At 41.4% G+C, this 27,046-nt stretch overlaps 1 protein-coding gene across 3 annotated transcripts in view; it reads right to left on the bottom strand.

Annotated features, from left to right (window-relative positions):
- DACH2 (dachshund family transcription factor 2) overlaps nt 1-27,046 on the bottom strand; it is a 269,698-nt gene that overhangs the window by 64,420 nt on the left and 178,232 nt on the right. For all 3 annotated transcript variants that reach the window (XM_081964105.1, XM_081964106.1, XM_081964107.1), the window contains one exon: nt 26,305-26,430. In XM_081964105.1, the coding sequence (XP_081820231.1) occupies nt 26,305-26,430 (126 nt within the window). The remainder of the gene's footprint in view (nt 1-26,304; nt 26,431-27,046) is intronic.

Here is a 27,046-nt window from a genome sequence, read left to right as displayed (position 1 = left end):
ACATATATACACACTGTATCGCTTATCGCTTTCCTGCATGAATAGATAAATGGAAAAAATGCATTCTTTCCTGTGACAATTTTTTCTTTCAATCTCTTCCACTGAAGTTGGCCATGTCAGAAGCAACTGGGAAGGCTCAAGGGATTCATCCACGTTCGTTTTATTAATATTATTCTTTTCTCGGTTATGAAAACTTTTCTCGGGTGGGCATAAATATTCCTCCCTGCTCGCATATTACAAGGCCTTTGGGCAAGAGATCCTTCAGCGGTACAAACGGGGAGGGAAAAAGCCTATATTCAAGCAAAATGTCCAAACAAATTATTTACACTTAAATATTTTCCTCGCATCTTTTTATCTTAGGCAGCAAATCTTTAATACAAATGGCAGGATGACAGCTGGAATCAAAAGAAGAGGCTGAAATATTAACCATTTTAGATATGTAGGTGATATCCCTTTGCTACTTGAAAAGAAAGAAGTCTTAGAAAAGCTTAGAATGAAATACACACACACACACATCTGTGGCATAACTCTGGAACGCCTCGAGCAATTTCAACCAAACTTGGTACACAGATGACTTACTCTCTGGAAACAAATACTGTGGGGGTAAGACACCCCAACACCCCTCGGGGTGTATGTTCTGTTAAGATACAGCCTGTCGTGCCTTAAAATGGCTTCTACCGTACTACCTTACAATGGCTTCTCCTGTACAGCGCTGTGGAGTTACCATGGTAACAGCTTCACAGTACTCCACAAGGGGGATCCCTCTGGTAAGCGGGAAAATCCAACATTGTGGCAATGTTCATAGAAGGAAGGTTGGGATAAATAAATACCTGGGCAGCACCGGATTATCAGCTAGTTAAAAATAAAAGTAAACTTGTATTAAATATGAGTGCTAAATATTAAGAAAACAAAGATAGTTTTAACCAGTGTTAAATGGTGTGTGTCTCCTCCAGGTCCAATACAAAGAGAATATTGGAAAGCCATAAGACAGACACAAAGGCTAAGGACATTCCAATCAAACAAGAACATTAAGCCAAGGCAGTGTGGTCTTTACAGCGATATTGTACAACTGTTGAAAGCCAGACATTGAGAATGAGTGTGTGTGTGTGTGGGGGGGGGGGATAGATGTCTTCAAATTTCAATTTTTGGAAATGCTAACTAAGGGTATCACGGTCTGCAAGGCTAACTATCCAATTAGATAAAATAAAAGCCAATCCTTCCACATAAGTGATGATCAACACACATATGTTGGGCTTGACGTACTAGAAAATGTGAACAGGATTGGCAAATTTGGGGGAAGCAGAAAGAAGATAAAAAATTTGATTAAAAGTTGCTGGGATGTCCTTTAAGAGGTAGATGTCCGAGCTAGAAGGCAGGGTTAAGCATGTCAGAAGTTTGGAATCATTGCATTGCCAGAAGATAAAGGTGGCCGGCCCCAGCCCGTGAGGTGTTTAGATCTGGCCTGCAGGGCCACCCTGGAAACAGTGAAGGACTGGCTGTGCCTTTGCTAGCAAAAACAGAGCTCGGGAGGGCCGCATGCGATCCTCCCGAGCTCTGTTTTCAGTGGCAGAGGGTTGCAGGAGGTCATCACAGCCGAAAACGGAGCTTGAGAGCCCGTTTTCTCTAGCAGAGTGCTTGGGCCACCACAGGCATCCCCGACACAAGTGATGATGAGCTGGGCATGCCCACCTACCCTGGCCATGCCAACTCTGGGCCCTCCAGGTCAAACACAATCCTGATGAGGCTCTCAGTGAAATCGAGTTTGACTCCCCTGCCATAAGAGTTCCAACCCCCACCCCCACCCCTTGAATTCCTTCGACTCTTATCTAGCGCCAATTTAGCTTTGACTGTTAGTTGGCCAGATTCTTGGGTATAGGTAACAACAAAAAACTCTCCTGTGCTTTGAACTCTACGAATGCTCCTGGTTATTTGCTCCTGACAAGAACGTAATGGAAAATGGTCTGATCCTAGAGTTGTGACTTTGAACAACCAGACTTGAATGTCCAAAGACAGGTAGCATTCCTGGGAAACTCCCTTTGTATCTGACAACTGAATACAGAAAGGTGGGAGACTGAGCAGGATAATGGCCCAACATGCAGGACAAGTTTGCCATATCCCCCTCCGTCTTAATGTCTACCGAAGGTTGAGGAGAAGCACAAATGTGTTAAACGGATTCATGACCAAGACAAACAGGGTGTTGAAACCTTTTGCCTGTCAAGATGAATCAGTTTCCGTGAAGAGAGAGAGAGAGAGAGAGAGGAACAAACATGTTTTTAATCATAATTAACACCACTACAGGTCCGCATCATTTACTAAACAGTGGATGCAATGTGTAAATTAAGATGATGATCCATATCTGGACTCATTCCAGAGAATGTCTGCATGATAAATGCTAAGGAAGGAAAGCAAGGGACTGTGTTGCAGAAAGCAGAGATGGCGCCTGTTCAATTTCACAGAATCCTAGATCTGCAAAGATCCTTTGAAACCATCCATACCACTCCTGTTCTGTGCCGGAATCTAAATCTAAGCCTCTTAGGTTCTTCTGTTTGAATACATCCAGATAAATACAAACCATGAAATGCATCTAATATCCTAATCAAGAAACTACCAAGAAAAAAAAAATCACCTCTTCACTATACATAAACTGTAGGGAAGCCCACACTCCCTCGGTGCTGATGATGTTACCGATATCTACAAGCAAACAACCAAGCTTGAAGAGCACCAAGGACTAGAAACTTTGCACGGGACATACAATGAGGTTCTGTCCATTTAAGGAAAAGTTAACCAAGCAACAAATTAGCAAACACCTAGAAGCAAAAAAGTAATAACCAAAAGCCAACATGAGTTTTGTCAAAAACAGATCACGCCAAACTAAACTTGTTGCATTCTTTGACAAAGTGACAAAATTAGTGGATCAGAGGAATGCTGTCGATGTCATTTTGCTTGGACTTCATTTGATAAAGTAGACCATAACCTACTACTTAATAAAATAGAAAAATATGGGTTAGACAGCATCACCACCAAATGCATTCATAACTGGCTGACCAACCGCACTTAACGTGTAGTCCCCAATGGAACTGCATCTACATAGAGCAGTGTTTCTCAACCTTGTCAACTTGAAGATGTCTGGACTTCAACTCCCAGAATTCCCCAGCCAACATGCTGGAGAATTCTGGGAGTTGAAGTCCAGACATCTTCAAGTTGACAAGGTTGAGAAACACTGACATAGAGGAAAGTATGCAGTGGGGTACCCCAAGGCTCTGTTTTAGGCCCAGTAATGGTTTTCAATATCTTCAGCAATGGTTTGGAAGAGAATTATATAAGAGTATAATAAATGCTGGCTATTAATGATATTGATACGTCAATCAGTTTAATTTTTTTGATGACATGTGTTAGGTTTATGCTACGGTAAAATATACAGTTTACCAAAATGTTTCGAAGAGTCATCTTTTATGATTAGAGGTACGGTTGGGTGAATTCAATTAAATGTGTTGTGCATACCCAGCCAATGTATGGAACATTTTGAATATATTCCTGTTCTATTTAGGAGAACACATTAAAATTCATCAATCAGGGATGAGAGTTGGTTTTGCCATTCTCACTTCTATGACATGAAAGGCATGGTTCGATCATTCACACACAACACATATATGTATCTATGTGCTTCTGTGTGAGATTATACTTATGCGATCCGGGAGCAGCTGCAAACCAAAAATCAAATCTTTCAAAGAAATCACTGCATGTATAAGTCAGTAAATGGTTTTATTCACTTTATTTTTCATTCCTCAATTGCCACTCTGACATTTTAAAACATAGCTTAATCTACAAATCCTCAATCCTCTATTAAGCCAAGACCCAGTTTAAACCAGCTGGTCCGTGGACATTAGGTAAAGGTTCCTCTCGCACATATGTGCTAGTCGTTCCTGACTCTAGGGGGAGGTGCTCATCTCAGTTTGAAAGCCGAAGAACCAGTGCTTTCCGAAGACTTCTCCATGGTCATGTGGCCGGCATGACTCAGCACCAAAGGAGCATGGAATGCTATTACCTTCCCACCAAAGGGGTTCCTATTTTTCTATTTGCATTTTTACGTGTTTTCGAACTGCTAGGTTGGCAGAAGCTGGGACAAGTAACGGAAACTAACTGTTTTATGTGGCACTAGGGATTCAAACCACCGAACTGCCGACCTTTCTGATTGGCAAGCTCAGTATCTTAGCCGCTGAGCCACCATGTCCCTGGACATTAGCTTCTTAATTAATATGAGGAAAGAATTCCCTTTATAACAATTTGTGACAGTGTTTCCATTCTGTTTACTGAATTCTCAGACTTAACGGCAATGCAAAGTGGTTTTCCATGTAGAAGAAAAGAACATCTAATGCACAACGTTGTCAGGGGCTGCAATTATTCTTACAATCACGGGCGTCCACAGAGAGGGCAAATGACAATTAATGTGCCATGTTGCTTGGCAGGGATGATGTGACTTATGTACCTGTCTTAGAGATCATGATGCCAGTACCATAGAGAACTGTGTCATTTGTGCAATGGCAGGTCAACGGATATGAGCAAGGAAGGAAAGTCTGTAACATGCCAATTTGTTTCAGTATTTGGTGAATATGAAAAATTTCAAAAACTAATTTTAAGTTCAATCAGTTGACATTGTTTTCTCCTTTGGCTTCAGATTCATTCTATCTATTTTATTTTTTTATTTTTAAAGGTGAGATGTCTCTAAATGAAATTCACACTGTCCACTACAACTCTCGGCATCTGACATTTGATTTGTGGCTGTACATTTCTGGGGGAGCAAAGAATCGAATTCTCTTGCTGAACATAATAATAACTTCGGTGTCCATGCATGGAAAATTCTCAAAAGCTGGTGCGTGCATGCCAGAGGTGGTATTCAGCAGGTTCTGACCAGTTCTGGAGAACCGGTAGCGGAAATTGTGAGTAGTTTGGAGAACCGGTAAATACCACCTCTGACTGACCCCATCTATTCTCTGCCTCCTGAGTCCCAGCTGATCGGGAGGGAATGGAGATTTTACAGCATCCTTCCCCTGGAGTGGGGTAGAAATGGAGATTTTGCAATATCCTTCCCCCAGTAGTGGGAGGAGAATGGAAATTTGGCAGTATCCTTCCCTTGCAACGCCCACTATGCCATGCCATGCCACGCCCACCAAGTCACACCCACAGAACCGGTAGTAAAAAAAATTTGAATCCCGCCACTGGTGCATGCATATATGTGTTACATCTTAGAAATATACAATGCCTTCCTTCCTTCCTTCCCCTCCCTCCCTCCCCTCCTTTCCCTTTCCTTCTTTCCTTCCCTTCTCGTTTTAAAAATTCTGTGTACACGATGTTGCTTGCTTTTTTATATTTCATACAGCCAGCAAATCTGAGATTAAATATACTACTAATCAAAGGAAAACTCTCATTTCTGAACGGTGAATGCAAAAACAGAGGGCTGTATTTCAGAAGTATTGTGACTTCCGCCAACTAGGAGGTCTAGCCATAATCCTGGGGGTCTCCTTGTCTCCCCCTTAACAGCCCTCTGCCTGGTAGCTCCGAGACCAAGAATACTTTTAAAATACCAAGACTGATTTGTTTTTAAGTTGCTGTACTGACATGGTGTTTTTACGGCTGGAAGATGCCCAACTGTTTAAACAGCTGCTTTGCTTTTAGAGACGTTGTAATTCTCATTTTATTACATTTGTTTTAACTTATTAGTGGCCTCGAGGTTGTTCAAAGGCAAACAACTCCAGTATATTTGTGAGCAGGCTCCTAAGATCTCATCACACCACCAGATTCATTTCCCACAAATTTCCTGGAGAACATTATGGCAGGAACCTTCACCTACAGGGAGAAGAGCACAGAGGGACATAATCAATGCCCTTCAGTTGTTTTGGCCTACAACTCTCGCAATCCCATGTCAATGGCCACATCGGCTTCGGCTAATGGAATCAATGCCCGTAATATCTGGAGGGTACCAAGATGGCTTTATCTTATTTAGGAACATTGATTCCTGGCGATTATGAACTCTGCTTGACATGTCCTTTCAAGTTCTAAATTTCCAAAGGATTCGGTCATTGTGGGCTAACTCTGCAGATACTCATCGCGACCTAGTTACCTGCGGGATCGCATCCTACCCCATACATCCCTGCGACCAATTCGCTCTCACAGAGAGGGACTCCTCCGGGTGCCGTCTACTAAGCAGTGCCAGCGGGCGACGCCCAGGAGTAGGGCCTTCTCTGTGATGGGCCCAGCCCTCTGGAATGACCTCCCCCCCGACATTAGGACTACCACTGATCTCCGCTCCTTCCGCAAGAAACTCAAGACCCACCTGTTCCAACTAGCTGGCCTGGCTTAACCACAACTCTATTCGCTAATCCTCCTGGCAATTTTTATATTTTTAGGGTAGTTTTTTAAGGTTATTTTAATTCCATTATTATTGTATTATTTTATGAAATGTAATATTGTTGTTATGAGTTTTGTATCTCCTCCATACAACTTGTAATATATATCGTTGATTGTACGCCGCCCCGAGTCCCTTCGAGGAGAGGGAGCGGCTTATAAATCTAATAAATAATAATAATAATAATAAATAATAATTTGCTGCAGGTGGTACGATGAGTCCCCAACAGATTTCTCCCATAAGGAATAATGTAGTGAGTCACAAGGCAGCCGACATCGACCAGTTCTAGCTGCTGGGTCAAGTACTAAACAAATGATGAGAAGCAGGCAGAGGGGAGATTCAGCTGGTTCGGATCAGTTTGGGCGAACTGATAGTTCCGGTGAGTATTTGATCCTGCCCACCTGCCCCTGGACTTTCCTGTCCTATATTTCCCTGTTTTTTAGATCAGCTGATTCGCGCAGCCCAGGGGTAAGTTTTGAAGGTTAAAAAGGTCGTTTTTGAAATGCTGCACGTGCCTGCAAAGCATGCACTCACCAAATCAGTTGCATCCCACCACTGGTATCGGGACAAAACCTTTGGGTCAAACTGCGTGGAGTCCCAAATCCGATGAGTTTCAAAGCAGTTGAGTACCAAGGTATTGCTGGAGGACTGGAGACTAAAACATATGAAGAACGGTTGCAGGAACTGGGTATGTTTAGCTTAAGAGAAAGAAGGACTAGGGGAGACATGATAGCAGTCTTCCAATATCTCAGGGGTTGCCACAAAGAAGAGGGAGTCAAACTATTCTCCAAGGCACCTGAGGGTAGAACAAGAAGCAATGGGTGGAAACTAATCAAGGAGAGAAGCAACTTAGAACCGAGGAGAAATTTCCTGACAGTTAGAACAATTAATCAGTGGAACAGCTTGCCTCCAAAAGTTGTGAATGCCCCAACACTGGAAGTCTTTAAGAAGATGTTGGATAGCCATTTGTCTGAAACGGTATAGGGTTTCCTGCCTAGGCAGGGGGTTGGACTAGAAGACCCCCAAGGTCCCTTCCACCTCTACTATTGTATTGTATTGTATTGTATTGTATTGTATTGTATTGTATTGCTGTACACCCTTCCCAATTGGGAAGTAGAAAGGTCTGGCATGCAGATTTTCAGACGTCTACGTACAGTAGGCTTCGACTTACAACAGTTTGTTTAGGGACTGTTTGAAGTTACAACAGCATTGAAAAAAGAGCTGTTGTAATAAAAAAAAGTGACTTAAGACAGTTTTTCCTCACACACACAGCATCCCCAAGGTCACATCATCAAAATTCAGACGCTTGGCAACTGACTCATATTTATGACGGTTGCCGTGTCCCGGGTCATGTGATTCACTTGTGCGACCTTCTGATAAGCAAAGTCAATGGGAAAGCCAGATTTGCTTAACAACTATGTCATTAACAACTGCAGAGATTCACTTAACAATTCTGGTAAGAAACATCGTAAAACAGGGCCAAATCCAGGAACTTAGCAACAGGAATGTTGGGCTCAAATACAGTCATAACTCGAGGACTACCTGTAGACAAATCTAGCATCAATTTGCTTCCATCCATTTTCTCTACTCATCATGGGTGGGCTTACTATAGAGTACCCCTCAGGAAGTCTTATTCAGTATGGCTGGATCATATCAAAAGCAATCTTAAGCCAGCGTAGAGGTATGCCTCGACATACAATTGAGGCCAAGATTTTTGTTGTTAAGTGAGACATTTGTTAAGTAAGTTTTGCTCCACTTTATGATCTTCCTTGCCAAATTTGTTAACTGAACCACTGCAGTTGTTAAGTTAGCGACATGATAGTTAAGTGATAGTTAAATCTTCTTCACTGGAGGAGAGCCTAATGCTGGGGAAAATGGAGGGCAAAAGAAGAAGAAGGGGACGACAGAGAATGAGGGGGCTGGATGGAGTCACTGGAGCAGCCGGCGTGAGCTTCAATGGACTCCAGAGGATGGTAGAGGACAGGAAGGCCTGGAGGAACGTTGTCCATGGGGTTGCGATGGGTCAGAAACCACTTCGTGACTAACAACAACAAGTTAAGTGAATCTGGATTTCCCGTAGCGTCATAAATTTGAGTCAATTGGCAAGCGTTTTGAGTTTTGATCCTGTGACCCTGGGGAGGCTGTAATAGTTTTAAGTGTGAAAAATGGTCACTTTTTAAAGTGCTGTTGTAACTTCAAATGGTTGTTACGTCGAGGACTACTGTAGCCTGCCCAGGTAGTCCTCGACTTACTGTATCCCTGAATTTGGACGCTGGGAAAAACAGCATCTCCTTCCTATCCTCTCAAGTATACTGTCACTCATCCAGAGCTATTAATAGCCTTGTCCTTCATCAAGGTGTCTAATCTTCTTTGAAAGATGTCCAGATTGATGGCTATTTTAAGTCTTGTGGCGGTGAAAGATACATTTTAATGGTTACCCATAAAACGAAACCTAATTCAATAAAGGAAACAATGGGCAAAAGAACGACAACGATCAAACTTTTCAACAAAGGTCTAGAAAAGAAAAATAAAGGATTGGGGAAGATTTCAGAAGGGTGTGTGTGTGTGTGTGTGTGTTGTGGCCCACCGGGGGTCAGCAGAGCTGGCAGCAGAGTCAGACCGTGAAGAGATTAGGGAGAAACATGGGCCAGTCCTGGGGACTGAGGAAAGCTCAGATGAGGGCTCTGCGTCGGAAGCAGGGAGGAAGCTAGACAGCAGTGAGGCAGAGGAACAGCTGGAGCCTGTTCCCAGCGTGCGCATGCTCAGAGCTGCCAGAACACAAGAACAACTAAGAAAGCAGGGTTGGCTTGGGAGTAAAGCCACACCTTGGAGGTGATTGGCCCCTCCCATAGGAAACAAATGAGGAGCGAACGGGGAGTGGGCTTTTGCAGGAGAAAATGGATTCCTTCGGTTGTTTCAAGAGAGGAAAGTTCTGTTTGTGACTATAAGAGACTCTGTGGCAAGTGCTGCCTTGCCCTGCATTCGGAAACTAGTTATCTGGCAGCTCTCTGGGCGAGATAAGGTTCGTGTTGATAAATATTCCTCTGAAAGACTGTTTGCCAAGCCTTGCTGACTGGGAATGAAAGGAATTCACAGTCATGTAAATAAAAAGGGCTTTGCTGGGACCAAGACTCTGCTTCTTGCTTGTTAAGGAAGCCTAGGTCAGAACAGTGGTTTTTTTTTTAATAATCCTAAGTAAAAATACAGAAGATGAGAAGTTGTTTTTTTAAATGTTACAAAAAAAAAAATATAGGACTGATTTTCTATCACTTTATAACGCCTTGGTAAAGCCACAGTTGGAATTCTGCATTCAGTTCTGGTCACCACGATGTAGAAAAGATTCAGAGACTCTAGAAAGAGTGCAGAGAAGAGCAACAAAGATGATTAGGGGACTGGAGACTAAAACATATGAAGAACGGTTGCAGGAACTGGGTATGCCTAGTTTAATGAAAAGAAGGACTAGGGGAGACATGATAGCAGTCTTGCAATATCTCAGGGGCTGCCACAAAGAAGAGGGAGTCAAGCTATTCTCCAAAGCACCTGAAGGCAGGACAAGAAGCAATGGATGGAAATTAATCATGGAGAGAAGCAACCTAGAACTAAAGAGAAATTTCTTGATAGTGAGAACAATTAATCAGTGGAACAAGTTGCCTCGAGAAGTTGTGGTTCCCAGTGGAACAAGTTGCCTCCAGAGCTGCCAGAAGACAAGAACAACTAAGAAAGCAGGGTTGGCTTGGGTTTAAAGTCACATCTTGGAAGTGACTTCCAAACTTCCCACACTGGAAGTTTTAAAGAATTGATAGGACAACCATTTCTCTGAAATGATATGGGGGTCTCCTGCTTGGGGGTTGGACTAGAAGACCTCCAAGGTCCCTTCCAACTCTGTTATTCTGTATTTCTGACTTTTCAATGAATGATAATAACTGAAAACTAACATCAACTTACAGTGGTTTCCTAAAATACATTGGATCATTTGATAGGAGAAGATAATGCATCCAGTTTGAAAAAACGGGCAAATTGACTAAAAGCCCATGAAAAAATTTATCCAAGAATCTTAGTTGTCATTAAAATGAAAACATAACCGAGCTATCAAAAGACCCCTCGCATTTGATGATTTGCTTTTTATATTCACACTAGCTGATAACCTGGCATTGCCCGGGTATTTACTTATCCTAATCCATACATTTGTCCTCAAAAATAATCCTGGGCCAAACGTAATTTCTAATGTTGGATTTTCCCCCTTACCAGAGGGAGCCCCCTTGCGGAGTCCTGTGAAATCGTTGCCACGGCGGCTCCGCTGCGCTGTACAGTAGAAGCCATTTTACAGCAGTACAGTAGAAGCCATTTTAAAGCACAACAGGCTGTATCTTAACAGAACACACACCCTGAGGGGTGTTAAAGGTGTTTTACCCCCACAGTATTTATTTCCAGAGAGTAAGTCATCTGTAAGCGAAACCAATTTCGTTGCATTTAAGTACAATGACAATAAAGATTATACTTATACTTGTGTACCAGGTTCGGTTGAAATTGCTCGAGGCATTCCAGAGTTATGCTAGAACATACATACTGTCAGGCCTGTAGTTATGTTCTTTTTAGGATCTTTGACCTGCCACACTTTCTTATAATTTCCTATGCTGTTTCATTAGTGTAGTAGTTGGGAGGGGGGAACAGAAAGGAGTAGGATTGTGGAATGTATTGTTATCATTCTTTTATAGAAGCCAAGGTCATCTTTTGTCTCCGCACTTCGACACCTGACCGGAAGCAGAGGGGTGTAGATGCCAGCGTGGAAGATGATGATTGGAACATGTGATGGATTTGTGGGTGTGGGGATAAGATCATGAACTTTCAACTGGGTGGAATTCCAAGAAGAAAATCAGAGTTGGAATTCCATAGACGTGCTAACTTGCCTGCATGAATAAATTGGACCTTTAAGGATAACTTTGCCTTGGACAATGATTTAATTCTGCATGGTATTTAGAACGCCTGACACACACACACACACACACACACACAGAGAGCCGTTTGTATCTAGATAGATTAACAGGACGCAATATTGTACGTTCCAAGTAAGCCACAAAAATAACATATTAAAAATGGAGAACTCCAGTGAAGGCCTTCTCCTGGTCTATTTCCAAAAAGTTATCAAGTGCCTCAACAGATGTAATTACTGTTCGGCTCTGCCAAGCCTTTGAAGTATGCCCATTAATTCAGCAATTCCCAGTCTGTCCATCAGTCAGTCATACTTAAAAAATATGTCCATCACAACTTAGGTGTGGTAATCTGTTGATAATTGCATAATAAATAGATAAAGGGGGGAGGGGAGGGGGAGGGAGAAAAGCACCCAGATTTTCTCCAACTTTGTGAAAACTAATCCTAACTTGAAGTGAGAAAAATTAGGGCTTGGCTGGCCGATGAACTTAAATGAACTGTAACACTGCTAAAAACAAAACGTTTAATTTAGACCTTTCCTAATGATTTACCTTGCTTAGTATCAGAAGCAGCAAGCTTCTGTAAGCTGTGGGGTACATGTGGCTATCCAGGAAACACCCCTTTTAATTTTTTGCAGACTTCTAAGTCCGCCCTGCCAAAATCTGCATACAGGAACCAATTTGTGCAGATATCTCTGCCACCTTTTGCCAGAAATGGACAAAACTGGTGTGTTTAGCTTCGTACAAGTTTTAACACGCATCTAAAAATGCCTCCAGTCCCAAAGTGTGCAAAAAGAAAAAGAAGGAAATAAATAAACTCTTTTTCTCCGTTCTGTTATTACATCAGTAGCAATTTGGACGTCACTACCCAACCTATGTCGGAATGCAGTGGCTCAGTGGCTAAGATGCTGGGTTTGTCGATCAGAAGGTCGGCTCTTCGAATCCCTAGCGCTGCGTAACAGAGAGCGCTCCCGTTACTTGTCCCAGCTTCTGCCAACTTAGCAGTTCGAAAGCAGGTAAAAATGAAAGTCGAAAAATAGGAACCACTTCGGTGGGAAGGTAACAGCGCTCTTAATCATGCTGGCCACATGACCATGGAGATGTCTTTGGACAGTGCTGGCTCTTTGGCTTTGAAACAGAGATGAGCACCGGCCCCTAGAGTCGGGAACGACTAGCACATATGTGCGAGGGGAACCTTTACCTTTAACTTTTACCCAACCTATATCTCAAGATAGCAGTTATGGGGAAAATGAAAATGAAAAACGGTTTTATGAACCGTACTTTGAACTTCTGGAGTACAGATGAGATACAAACCTAATGACCCTGTAAAGAAATCCATTTTTGTTGTTGCAGTTATGATAATGTACTTCTTAAGCACTTGTAAGCCACTCATGAAAGATGAAACATGATTACCCAGGAAGCAACTCGCTCGATTCCTCTCCTTAAGCACATGTGGCAAAACAAACCTGAACATTTTCATATTAATTACTGCAAATTTGGGATCTCAGCATGTTGCTCTCTTTACAAGCCAAGATAATGGACCAAGACTTGTTAGCTCATGAATTTTATCTTCTTTGGGAAAAGAAAGAAGACACCCATGATTTGGGGGCTTCCCTGTACACTAAGAAAGCCAACTCTGTTTTTCTTGTTAGTTGCGAAGTCGTGTCCAACACATGGACAACACTCCTCCAGGCTTTTGGACACCTTTTGACCTGAGGGGTTCATCTTCCAACATCATATCTTTTTGCCTTTTGGTACTGTCCATGGAGTTTTCATGGCAAAGATACTGGAGCAGGGGTGAAATCCAGCAGGTTCTGGAGAAATGGTAGTGGAAATTTTGAGTAGTTCGGAGAACCGGTAGTGGAAATTTTGAGTAATTCGGAGAACCGGCAAATACCACTTCTGGCTAGCCTCAGAGTGGGATGGGAATGGAGATTTTGCAGTGTCCTTCCTCTGCCATGCCCACCAAGCCACACCCACAGAACCAGTAGTAAAAAAAATTGAATTTCACCACTGTACTGGAGTGGGTTGTCGTTTCTTTCTTCAGTGGATCAAGTTTGATCAGAGCTCTCTGTTACCGTAATTCTTAATTCTAGTGTGAAAAGCAAGCTAAGAGGAAATAGGCTCACTGCATTAACACTCTGCCAATTCACAGCAAGTTAGGAGTCACCAAAAACCTAATTTACTACTCAGTGTGAATTTAGTTACTGTGAAGAATATCTGATGGTAGCTGAATGTAGTTGGGCCAGCATTTATTGCATACATGTGCTAGAGAGACTATTCACGCCTGCACAGAGAAGAGACGGGTTAAATAATACATACGCAGCCTTCAGTCTAATTTTATTTATTTATCGAATTTATATAACCACCCATCTCATTGAAGGCTCAATCTGTTCTTGTCGACTGCAAGGGGAAACGGGGGAGGGAAGGAGGGGTATAAGGAAGAAAGGAAAGTGAAGAAGAATCTGTACTCCAGTTTCAAAGGTGGAGAAAGAAGGATGTCAAGAAGAAACCAAATGTCCATTTTTGACCACTGAACCGAGGCCAAGATCTTGCTTGCACATAGATGTAGCTCTCAACAGAAAGTTACCCAAGCCTCATGTAGAGAATGAGAGTCTAAAGAATACCATTAACTCCAAGTGGCTCCCAAAAGTGTCCTCGCAAAAGCAAAAATGCAGGCAGAAGATGGAAAGCAATCAATGTCTTCTGATAAAGGCCTCCCAACCTACAGAACCTACAGAAGATGGAAAGCAATCGATGTCTCTAATATGGGTGAAGGAGATGATTCAAATCAAGACAGGCCTTTAACCCAAATGCTCTTCAGATAAAGGTCTCCCAACCTACAGAAGATAGGAAGCAATCAATGTCCCTAATATGGGTGAAAGACATGCTCCAAATCAAGACAGGTGTCCTTCAACCCAATGCTCTTCTGATAAAGGCCTCCCAACCTACAGAACCTACAGAAGATGGAAAGCAATTGATGTCTCTAATATGGGTGAAGGAGATGATTCAAATCAAGACAGGCCTTTAACCCAAATGCTCTTCAGATAAAGGTCTCCCAACCTACAGAAGATAGGAAGCAATCAATGTCCCTAATATGGGTGAAGGACATGCTCCAAATCAAGACAGGTGTCCTTCAACCCAATGCTCTTCAGATAAAGGTCTCCCAACCTACAGAAGATGGGAAGCAATCAATGTCCCTAATATGGGTGAAGGACATGCTCCAAATCAAGACAGGTGTCCTTCAACCCAATGCTCTTCTGATAAAGGCCTCCCAACCTACAGAACCTACAGAAGATGGAAAGCAATCAATGTCTCTAATATGGGTGAAGAACATGCTTCAAGACAACAGAGATGTCCTTCAACCCAATGCCTCCCAACCTACAGCAATGCAGCCTTGGAAACAGTTTTCAAACTTTACCAATTTTGGCTGGTGGCTCCGTTGATATTAAGCAAGCTTCACTTTTGATGATCATTTATAAAAATATTGACAGCTTGCCTCCTTCTACCACTATCCCAGCAACGTGTTTCCAAAACGTTGTGCCCATCTCTTGCGAAGCATCGCCATCTGCCAGGGGTGGCATTTCCTAGCTGTTTACTCTGTCTACCTCCAAGAAGTCATCTGCCACTGTCTAATGCTGCCTGAATAAAGGGGATTAAGACTCGGATGCAACAGAGACTATTGATAATGTGGCATAATTGGGAAGAAATGAAGATAAATGAGGTGGAGGATGGAGAGGCAATTAGTCGAGGCGCCCGTACAGCTGTGTTCTCGGCCTAGCTCCCTTGGCCTTTCCAATGGCGAGGTACGCACAAATTAAACATAATGACAAACGCTCACTTCCCCAAGCTCTTCATTTTGGGAAGAAAGTTGATGTTGGTTCCTGACAACCCCCCGGTAACAAAATGACTACTTTCTTAAAGAGCAATACATCACAAACCCCTGTGCGGAGGAAGGTACGTTATATCGTCGACTTCTTTCTTTCTTTCTTTTCAAATAGTTTTATTAATTTATAATACAACATACAAAGAGAATGCAAAAGCAAATATTAGGGAAATTAGGAAAGGAATATATAAGTCTAAGTGCTATTGCTCTTAGGAGTCCTGGTGGCACAATGGTTAGAATGCAGTATCGCAGGCTAACTCTGCCTACTGCCAGCAGTTTGATTCTGACCAGCCTTCCATCCTTCTGAAGATGGTAAAATGAGGACCCAGATAATTGGGGGCAATATGCTGATTCTGTAAACTGCTTAGAGAGTACTGTAAAGCACTATGGAGCAGTATATAAGTGTTATTGTATTGCTATACCCAGGAAATCTAATGCAGGATTTTTGTCCTTATATAAATTTGGTGAGTAGGTAAAATCTGAGCTTTGGTGAGTCATTGCCTTCTTATTCTTGCACAGTTCCCAGTGTCCCATCACCACATTTCAAAAATGTCTGCTTCTGTGTGTGATTACACTAACGAGTATCATGAGGGTTAATATGACCTTTATTTCATTTATTCTTAGCTATGAATTCACAGCAACCTCTGAATCATCAGATTTCCACCCTCCCCCTCCCCCCTTTTCATTTTGTCCTTTCTAAATCATATTTTGTGAACTCAACAAGACAAACCAGGATTACGGGGAACTTGCTTTAAAATTCACTTAACTCTCTTTGGAAAAACTTACTAAGAATGGCTCTTAGGAACCGTTTCCTTAGCAGTATATGCTGGGTTTTTGTCAACTGCACTGGCTCTCGGCTTATTTCCAGCTCAAAATGTTCTATATTAAATGTCTTCATACTTAGGCTTCGTCACTGTCTGGGGTCTGAAAACCTGCAGGATACATAATCTCTCCCAAAATGTGTTTGTCTGTCATCTTGTAGATCGTTCATCACTCAACACCAGTGGTTGGTTGACAAGGAGAAGACTTCTTGATGGCAACATACAGGTTTTGGAATGTTCTCTTCCTCACTATTTCAATAGAATAACAGAGTTGGAAGGGACCTTGGAGGTCTTCTAGTCCAACCCCCTGCTTAGGCAGGAAACCCTATATCATTTCAGACAAATGGATATCCAACATCTTCTTTAAAACTTCCAGTGTTGGGGCATTCACAACTTCTGGAGGAAAGCTGTTCCACTGATTAATTGTTCTAACTGTCAGGAAATTTCTCCTTAGTTCTAAGTTGCTTCTCTCCTTGATTAGTTTCCACCCGTTGCTTCTTGTCCTTCCTTCAGATGTTTTAAAGAATAGTTTTACTCCCTCTTCTTTGTGGCAACCCCTGAGATATTGGAGCACTGCTATCATGTCTCCCCTAGTCCTTCTTTTCATTAAACTAGACATACCCAATTCCAGCAACTGTTCTTCATATGTTTTAGTCTCCAGTCCCCTAATCATCTTAGTTGCTCTTCGCTGCACTCTTTCTAGAGTCTCCACATCTTTTTTACATCGTGGCAACCAAAACTGGATGCAGTATTCCAAACGTGGCCTTTCCATGGCCTTATAAAGTGGTATTAACACTTCACGTGATCTTGAAGTTGATTGCTTTTATTTAGAAATTGCTTTTACACGGCTGCTTCTTTCCATATGTTTCACAGTGGATTTACTGTTTTGAATAGCAAGGTGTCCTAGGTATTCATTCAAGAGCAGAAGTTCAAACCAGAAGGATTTTAAATGTTTGCTATAATTAAAAAATATATATACAAAACAGAAAATAAAGGCAATAACGCCATTCATTTAGTGACTGTTTGAAGTTAAAACAACACAGAACAGAATGACTTAGGACCGTTTTTTTCACACTTACGACCACTGCAGCAGCCTTTTGCTCATGTGATCCAAAATTCAGACACTTGGCAACCTGGCCTCCTATTCTACTTGGTTCCAAAGTATGGAATGGCTGGGTGTGGGGGTTTTTTTGCTCTCCCTTCGCAGCGGAATGGCTCAAGCCCCTTCTAAGTACAGATAGTCCTTGACTTAAAATCATTCATTGAGTGAAGTTACAAAGCCACTGAAAAAAAGTGACTTATGGCCATTTTTCATATCAAGGGCGAAGCATCCCTAGGGTGACGTGATCAGGATTCAGATGCTTGGCAACTGGCATGAACTTATGACGGTTGCAGTGTCCCAGGGTCATGCAATCCTTTTTTTGCGACCTTCAGACAAGCAAAGTCAATGGGGAAGCCAGAGTCACTTAACAACCGCGTTACTAGCTGAACAACTACAGTGGTTCACTTAACAACTGCGGCAAGGAAGGTCCTAAATTTGGGGCAAAACTCGGCTAACCAATGTCAATTGACCTTTAATGATAATTGATAGCAACGGAAATTTGGGGCTCAATTGTGGTCGTATGTTGAGGACTACATGCACACTAAATAGAAAACAATAACCAAGGCTATCTAATAACAAATCAGGAGTGCTCTTTGCATCAAAACGTAAACTTAAGTGTGCAGGGACTGGATTAGAAAATAAATTCATGGAAAATAGAGCTACGAACCTCTGAAGGAGACGGGATAGTTATTTATTCCCCTATTTGCAATTCCAATGCACAGATATAATTCTGTAACTGATGGCTTAAAATAATGAACTTGGGTTTTCAAGGGGTCTTTTAGAGTTCCAAGTTATTGCGTTGAGGTTCTTCTCCCTTGCACCATCCGTGTCAAGGTTAATGAGCTAAAACTAGTTAAATTGATATTAGCAAATTAATGACTTTTTTATAGTACACTGCATGGATTTTAACAGAAAGCTTAATGTGGAATAGTTAGTCTTAATTGAATTAGAAAAGTATCACACACATACAATTAAGCCTACAAAAGCTGGTGGCATTTTAAGGTAATTGCATCCAATTGCATCAAACTGGACTATTCGGGAAGACAATGGCTGCTCTGTCATTGTCACCCAGGTGCCCTGATCTGCTCGGGAGGCAGGAAGTCCAACAGGTGTGCAAACAGGAAGTATCTTTAGCCTATGTCAGAACAGAATATGACAAACTTTTGAGAGATGGGATGGGAAAGGAGAAATGTGAGAGGAAGGAAGGAAATTGGGAAATGATAGGGAAGGGAGAAAAGTGAGGGGATGGAAAGGAAATTGGAAAGGAAGAAAAGGGAGGGAAGGGAGAAAGTGAGAGGAAGGAAGGAAATCAGGATGATAGGGAAGGGAAGGAGGGAAGAGAGAAAACTGAGAGGAAGGAAGGAAATTAGGAAGATAGGGAAGGGAAGGGAGGGAAGGAAGAAAGTGAGAGGAAGGAAGGAAATTGGGATGATAGGGAAGGGAGAAAACTCAGAGGAAGGAAGGAAATTAGAAAATGATAGGGAAGGAAAGGTTGAAAAGACATTAAAAAGAGATTGGGCAGCCATTTGTCCAGAACAATAGGGTCTTCTGCTTGAGCAGGGTGCTGGAGTATAAGACCCCCAAGGTCCCTTCCAATTCTGTTACTCTGTATTATATTCTGATATAATACTGAGCGCACTTCATACCACCAAATCAAAACAGACACTAGCTCTTAGCTGCTTTCTCCCTCATAATGCAGAATACTTCTTAGCTCATTGGATTGCCGTAAAACTTCCAAAGAAAGAGACGTTTGAATGCTTAAATGCTTGAATGATATATATATATATATATATATATATATATATATATATTTGGGCATTTGTTCGATGTAAATTGAAGGCATACTCTAAAAATCTTGAGTTGGTGACTCCAGCTTCCCAATTTTGTAAGGATCCCTGAATGGATTCGTACTCAGAGCTTTTCAAGAGCCCAGCACCAGCTGAGTCCATCTACACATACATAAAGAAGCAATCAATGAAACAATTAAATGCTCAGATTGTCAGGAAACATCTTGCCTTCCACATAAATCAGGTTGTTGGCTTTTTTTTTTTTACATGGCTGCACATGGGTTTGATAAAATCAAGTCTGATTAAAATTGGCATTTATGGGGCTCCTGCTGTTGTCAGCTGTATAGCTGGAAGAAAATGTCTTTTGGCTCAGCATGGGAGGCACAAAACCAAAGGAAAAAATAATGTTTCCCCTCATTTTTGGTTTTGCGTGGGGTTGCTGAGGATGAGAAACCCTTGAAAACATTTGATTCCGAGGAGCGCTTTTCCAAGTTTAGTTTAGTTCCTTCTCACCTCAACCTGCTAACTGTTACTTTCTCTGGTTCTGAAAATATAGTAACGTAATGTAATGTAACGTCTGTAAAAAACAACAACAACCAAGCTCAGAGAGCACCAAGGATCCCACAATCCTTCTTCTCTTACTCCTTTTCCTTTCCTTCTCCTCCTCCTCTCCACTCCCTTCTAGGATTGATGTTACGTAGTTTGGGTAATAAAATGTCTACAAGCTCAGAGAGCACCAAGGACCCTCGTTGCAACCCTGAACTACAAACAGTCTCCCTTGTTGGTATGTTTATTCCTTCTGCTTTGGCCCATATAACCTTTCAATGCAACCTGGACAAAGGTTGAAGTGGAAAGCACAGCAACATTTTATATTTAAGTATCTGATCCAGGAGGTGTAAGGCAGACAGGGCGCTCTGAGCCACCTGAACTTAAAATTACAATTCCTGTCACCCCTCTATCTGGATTGCAATTGGTATGTTGGTTGAGGATGATGGGGAGACAAAAATCCAATATTAGGATAAGTAACCGTATGGTGAGAAGGCTGTCCTTCTGCAGAAGGAAGGGAGGGAGGAATGGATGAATGGAAGGAAGGGAGGGGAGATAGGAAGAAAGGAAGGAAAGGGCTGGGTGGAGGGAAGGATGGAAAGAAAGGGGAGATAGGAAGAAAGGAAGAAGAGATAGGAAGGAAGTAAAGGAAGGAAGGAAAGGGATGGATGGAGGGCTGGAAGGAAGGAAGGAAGGAAGGAAGGAAGGAAGGAAGGAGAGATAGGAAGAAAGGAAGGAGAGATTGGAAGAAAGGAAGGAAGGATGGAAAGAAAGGGGAGATAGGAAGAAAGGAAGGAGAGATAGGAAGGAAGGAAAGGAAGGAAGGAAAGGGATGGATGGAGGGCTGGATGGATGGAAGGAAGGAAAGAAAGGGGAGATAAGAAGAAAGGAAGGAGAGATAGGAAGGAAGTAAAGGAAGGAAGGAAAGGGATGGATGGAGGGCTGGAAGGAAGGAAGGAAGGAAGTAAGGAAGGAGAGATAGGAAGAAAGGAAGGAGAGATTGGAAAAAAGGAAGGAAGGATGGAAAGAAAGGAAGGAAAGGGATAAATGGATGGATGGATAGAAGGGAGATATGAAGAAAGGAAGGAAAGAGAGATAGGAAGGAAAGGAAGGAAGGAAGGAAGGAAGGAAGGAAGAAAAGGGATGGAGTGAGGGTGGGATGGATAGAAGGAAGGAAGGGGAGATAGGAAGAAAGGAAGGAAAGAGAAATAGGAAGGAAGGAAGGAAGGAAGGAAGGAAGGAAGGAAGGAAGGAAGGAAGGAAGGAAGGAAGGAAAAGGCTATGGAAACATTATTTTTTTTCAATTAATGGGTCTCATTAGATTGACATGGATCTTAGAAAATTGTTTTATTTTAAAAAGGGGGGATTTTTTTTTGAAAACATGCAAACAACAGCCATGGGAGGAGTCGTAAGAGGGAGTTAGAACAAATCTCACACTTTCTAAAAATTCCTCCTTACCAAATTTCCTATCCCACCAGAACCAGCCCTGCTCCAATTTGACATGGAAAAGAAAACAAATAGGCCTGCAAGCCGAAGCCATAAATAACGTTATGGTGAATAGGACTGGATCAGACACAATCCCGCTTCTTTATTTAAAATAAAATCAATCTCTATGTTTTCTGTTTTTCCCCCCCTCCAGCACGCTTCCTGTCAATAGTGTGAAAAATGATATAGATTTCGGAGGGGAGCAGCTTCAGTGTAGCTTCTCTCATATTATTATTCCAGTATCATCTGTTACAAAGTAAGACCAATTCCCACATCTAATTACAAACAGGATTTCAGAGTCATTAAACAAAATACATTTCCATTAGTGCTGCTGTAAGAAGATAGGGGAGGGGAAATGAAGATTAGTCCATGCTGAATGTCTTTTTCCCCCCACTGAAGGCTTTGAAGAGGTGAGACCTCTGCACTTGTGCTATAAATTTGTGGAAAAAAGGTGCATGAATGTAGACTGTTTCTGAGCCCAAAACTGGATGAAAGAAAATAAAAGGGACAAAATTGTGTTCTGAACATTTCTTCGTTAGCCCTTTTACCATGAAGAAAATAAAAAGGAGAAAACGATGTTTTCATTTCATTAGCCCTTTCGCCATGCATTCATTCTTAAGGGCGATTTGGAAATAAAAACAAAACAAAAATCTGAATGGATACGTAAACTAGATTTTCATGACATTAAATATGTGGCAAGCCGCACTTGGAATCCTGCATCCAGTTTTGGTCGCCACGATGTAAAAAAGACGTTGAGACTCTAGAAAGAGTGCAGAGAAGAGCAAGGAAGATGATTAGGGGACTGGAGGCTAAAACACATGAAGAACGGTTGCGGAAACTGGGTATGTCTAGTTTGATGAAAAGAAGGACTCGGGGAGACATGATAGCAGTGTTTCAATATCTCAGGAGCTGCCACAAAGAAGAGGGAGTCAAGCTATTCTCCAAAGCACATGAGGACAGGACAAGAAGTAATGGGTGGAAACTAATCAAGGAGAGAAGCAACTTAGAACTAAGGAGAAATTTCCTGACAGTTAGAACAATTAATCAGTGGAACAACTTTCCTCCAGAAGTTGTGAATGCTCCAACACTGGAAGTTTTTAAGAAGAGACTCGACAACCAGGGTCTGCCTAAGCAGGGGGTTGGACTAGAAGTCTTTCAAGGTCCCTTCCAACTCTGTTATTCTATTCTATTCTATTTTATTCTATGCTATTCTATTTAGCAACTCTCATCAAAAGTTGTATATTTTTGTTGTAAAGAAACATGATGTCATTTGTGATGTGGTCAGGAAGGGAGATGCCAGATATCCAACGGAGCCTTTGCATTTCCATGGCATGGAGATAGCTTTCGGTCCCTGTTGTTGCTGCCCAGCATTCAGTGCCATACAGTGCAACATGGAGGATGTACTAAGATCATGGCATCCGGCTGTCTCAATTCCTGGCAAATAGATGGGGAAGAAATGGAGGTAGTGACAGATTTTATTTTCCTGGGCTCCAAGTGACAGATGAATACCAACCTGTCTTAGATTTAAAATCTAATAAAATCTGTCACTACCTCCATTTCTTCCCCATCTATTTGCCAGGAATTGAGACAGCCGGATGCCATGATCTTAGTTTTCTGAATGTTGAGTTTCAAGCCAACTTTTGCACTCTCCTCCTTCACCCGCATCAAGAGGCTCTTTGAGGCAAAGCCAACCGTATCACGAGCAAACTGCTTTTTAGAAGGGGAAAAAAAACCAACTTCTTTTAACTGAAGACTCTAAAAGAGCTTGGAAGAGAATTGCTGACCACATAATCGCTCGGTCTGCATGGACGGGGCTGAACATGAAAAGTTACAGGCGCCGAGCGGCCCACACACCTCTTCAACTCCGATCCTCCTTCTGCTCCAACCCCACTTCTGCTAACTCGGCAATCCGCTGACAGATTTTCGAGGATTTTCTAAATAATGCATAGGGTTTTCTTTTAGCGTGTCAGTGCATAAGTATCAATTTTGCCCTGGTGTCATTTGTGATGCTGATTTTCCTTGACAGCATTCCATTAAACCAATGAGTTCCACCCCTCCTGATGCTCCTTTAAATATTCCTTTGAGTGATGTATTTGTGGGTGGTTTTTTTTACACACACACACACACACCAGATCGTGAAGGATGTTTGCATTTACAAGGGGGAAAAGAAAATAATAATAAAATCCTGCGTGGCAGGTACAGAGTGGGAGGTGGGGGAAATGCTCTCTCTCTCTCTCTCTCTCTCTCTCTCTCTCTCACACACACACACACACACACACACAACAACAACAACAGACAGAAGCAGAGGTTTCTCTATGCAGGGAATAAGCACTATGCTTAATCTCAGTTTGTTTTGGAAGTCAAAATAATGGCCTAAAGGAAAGTTGCTGTAATATTTAGGAAGCATGACTTGCTCTGTGATTCAAAGAAAAGATGGAATATCTTTTACACGTACTGATTTGCAGGATGAAAGAAAAGGAGGGGGGGAGGAGGAGGAGAAGAGGAGGAGAAGGAGAAGGAGGAGATGAAGAAGATCTATTCATTAATTCTACTATTCTATTCTTTCACTCTAATATCTATTCTATTCTTTCATTCTAATTTCTATTCTATTCTATTCTTTCATTCTAATATCTATTCTCCTATCTTATCCTTTCATTCTAATATCTATTCTATTCATTGCTATTCTATTCTTTCATTCTATCGATTCTATTCTTTCATTCTAGTATCTATTCTATTCTATTCATTCATTCTAATATCTATTCTTTCATTCCAATTTCTATTCTATTCTATTCTTTCATTCTAATATCTATTCTATTCATTGCTATTCTATTCCTTCATTCTATCTATTCTATTCTATTCTATTCTTTCATTCTAGTATCTATTCTATTCATTCATTCTAATATCTATTCTTTCATTCTAATTTCTATTCTATTCTATTCTATTCTATTCTATTCTATCCTATTCTAAAAATGGTCACGTGCCACTCTTTTCAGTGCCGTTGCAACTTGGAACAGCCATTGAATAAATGGTTGTTAAGTCAAGGTGTATCTGTAAGTATTTTCTATCCCTCTAGTGCCAATGGCCCTATGGAAAACTCAGGAAGAGGAGGAGGCATTCTCTCTCATTTTTCAAAAGACAACCGGCAACTTCTAACTCTTTGTAATTCTGCCCTGAAGAGTGTGTGTGTGTACATTGTGGGTCTTTGTGCGTTAGCAGTATATCTTCAAAAGAATGGAAGATACACTGTTCAAAGGCCCATGTTTCTGACTTGACAGCTACACTTGTAATCCTTCAAGCGCCTATTTCCGCCCGCCCGCTCCCCCCCACCCACCGAAAACTCTCAAAAGCCGTAACCTTTCATGATTAATTATAAAGTTTCAGGAGCAATAGTACACAGACTAATTTCCTAAAACAATAAAAAGGCAGAATTTCTCATTTGGAACTAAATGAAACACGAACAGGTTGTTATTCATGCTGAAATCAAGATGCGCAGTCATGTTGCAAGCATTAGAGAAGCTATTAAACGCAACCTCGAATCAGAGAAACTGTAGGTCTGTCTCCTTAAAATAAAATGTTTGCCTCGGTGAACGTGGCTTACTGCTTTGGTGTGTGTTTTGTGTCTATGCGCGCACGCTGTGTCTGCTGATTTCGGAAGAAGGGACGTTCAAAATACAACCTTCTTTTATTTTTGGTTTGGTCTCACCGTTTTATTCATTTCAAGCCATGATGGAGACTAATGGGTCGAATACCTTATGTATTGTCACCGCACCTCTCAAATCTTGGCTGATACGTTGTATAAGCGCTCGGGTTTATTATACAGATGCAGGCGGTCCTTGACGTACGACCAGAGTTGAGCGCAACATTTGTTTCGTTGAGCAAGGCAGTTTGTGAAGTGAGTTTTGCCCCATTTTGCGACTTTTCTTGCCGCACGTCATTAAGCGAATCACTGCAGTTGATCGCTGGAGCATGGTTCTTAAGTGAATCTCGCTTCCCCATTGATTCTGTGTGTCACAAGGTCACAGAAGGAGACCGAAGTCAGTAAAATGAGGACCTAGATTGTTTGGGGGAGGGGAGGGGAGGGCAATAGGCTGACTCTGTAAACCACTTAGAGAGAGCTGTAAAGCACTGTAAAGTGGTATATAAGTCTATTGCGATTGGTATTGACCCATTCTGGTCTTTGGGAGTGGCTGGGGATGACTAATGCTTCTAAATTGCATGCAAATGAAGATTATTTTGCATAAGGTGAATGCCTTTACCTGCACAATTCTTCCTTCTGACGGAGCCCTCATATTGCCATTTTCCAAAGTCAAAAGGCATGATTAACATTTTTAAAAAAAAGAAGGAAAAAAGGGAAAACAAAATTGTTGCCAAAAAAGGAGAGAGAGAAAGAGAAAAAACCCCAGTGGGGCTTGGCAGGGGATCTCCTAGGCATGTAGGGATTTTCCTGCCAATTACAGATGCTTTCTTAAAGAGAAGGAAAAAATAGCGTAATTCATGTTGCATTAAGACAATAATGGAAAGTCATCTTCCACTCTGCATTCCCGCAGCTGCTTTAGGTGTGATGTGCTCTCGTTTCCCAATCAAATGATTGTTCTAAAGGGTGCATCTTATCCAAAATAGCAACAAAGAGAAAATAAAAACCCCTTTTTAATTATCCGTGTATTAACTCTAGCTAGAATTGCATTTGCACAACATTGGAAAAGTGAAGAGATTCCTATTGATGAGAAGGTGATCAGGAAAACATTAGGATGTGCAGAAATGAATAGATTAACAATAATAATTAAAGAAAAAGAACAAACTGAATATTATATAATATAGGATTTTATCAATGGTTAGAGGAAAAAAGGGAAATTGGAAATAAGGGAAGAAGACTAAAGAAGAGGAAAAAATATGTTAAGATAGAGGTATAAACTAGATGATAATTGTTAGTATTAGGATGAGGAAGATAATTATGCTTAATGTTATTATCGTATTTTTATTAGAAGATGTTAAGAGGAAAATGAATAGGTTAATAATGTTGAATTGCTTAATATATACTAATTTTAAGATTAGAGAATTAATATTAAGGTGAAGGATGTTGTAAATACTGAAAGCTGTTGCAGAGAGATATCTGTACCCAGAAGACACACTGTTTAAGGGAAGATAGAATGTTTTTATGTTGAAAAATAAAAAAATATAACACTTTTAATACAAAATAAGAAAGAAAATAAAACCCCTTTTTGTATCTAATACAATCCTTCATAAAGTCCAGTTGCCTGCTGGAAAAAGCACCTTTGACACAACCTGGGTGACTGGGAATCTCCATAGATGTGCAGACAATTCACAGCTGAGACTTGCTTTATTTACCTGCATTTGAATTCAGTTCTTCATTCTCCGACTCAGTCCCATTCTGACTTCCGCTTCCATGGAGGCTGTTCATGGCCATAAGCTTAATCTTCTGCAACTTCATTGCTTCAGCCATGGCTGTGAGGCCTGTTTGCAGAGGCAGAAAGAGAGAAAGAAAAAGAGAGGAGCAGAACGAGGGAATGGGGGAGAGAAAGGGAAAGAGAGAGAGAGAAAGAGTGAAAGAAAAAGAAAAAGAGAAAAAGAAAGGAAAAGAGAATGAGAAATATAGAGATAGTGAAAGAGAGAAAGAAAAAGAGAGGAGCAGAACGAGGGAAAGGGAGAGAGAAAGAGTGAAAGAAAACGAAAGAGAGAGAGAGAGAAAGGAAAAGAGAATGAGATATAGAAAGAAAAAGAGAGGAACAGAAAGGGAAAGGGAGAGAGAAAGGGAATGAGAAGAGAGAATGAAAGAGAAAGAACAAGCGAGAAAGAGAAAAGGAAAGAGAATGAGAAAGAGGGAGAAAGAGAATGAGAAAGAGTGAAAGAGAAAGAAAAAGAGCGAAAGGGAAAGGGAAAAAGAGAAAGAGAATTAAGTTTACATTAACTAATCAGACTATTCCAAACATTACTAATCTTCCAGTTTTGATCAAATTTCAACATTCATAAAACTATGGATAATTCCACAATTGGGATCAGAATTTGTTCAGTGATTCAATTCATGCTATCTGACTTTGCCCATCAGAAATCAGCTGGGCTGGATGTACAA

This window comes from Natrix helvetica (assembly GCF_964273705.1).
Source record: "Natrix helvetica genome assembly, chromosome: 11".
Taxonomy (NCBI): Eukaryota; Metazoa; Chordata; class Lepidosauria; order Squamata; family Natricidae; genus Natrix; species Natrix helvetica.
Note: the sequence above shows the minus strand (reverse complement) of the source record. Positions and strands in the feature narration are given on the sequence as shown.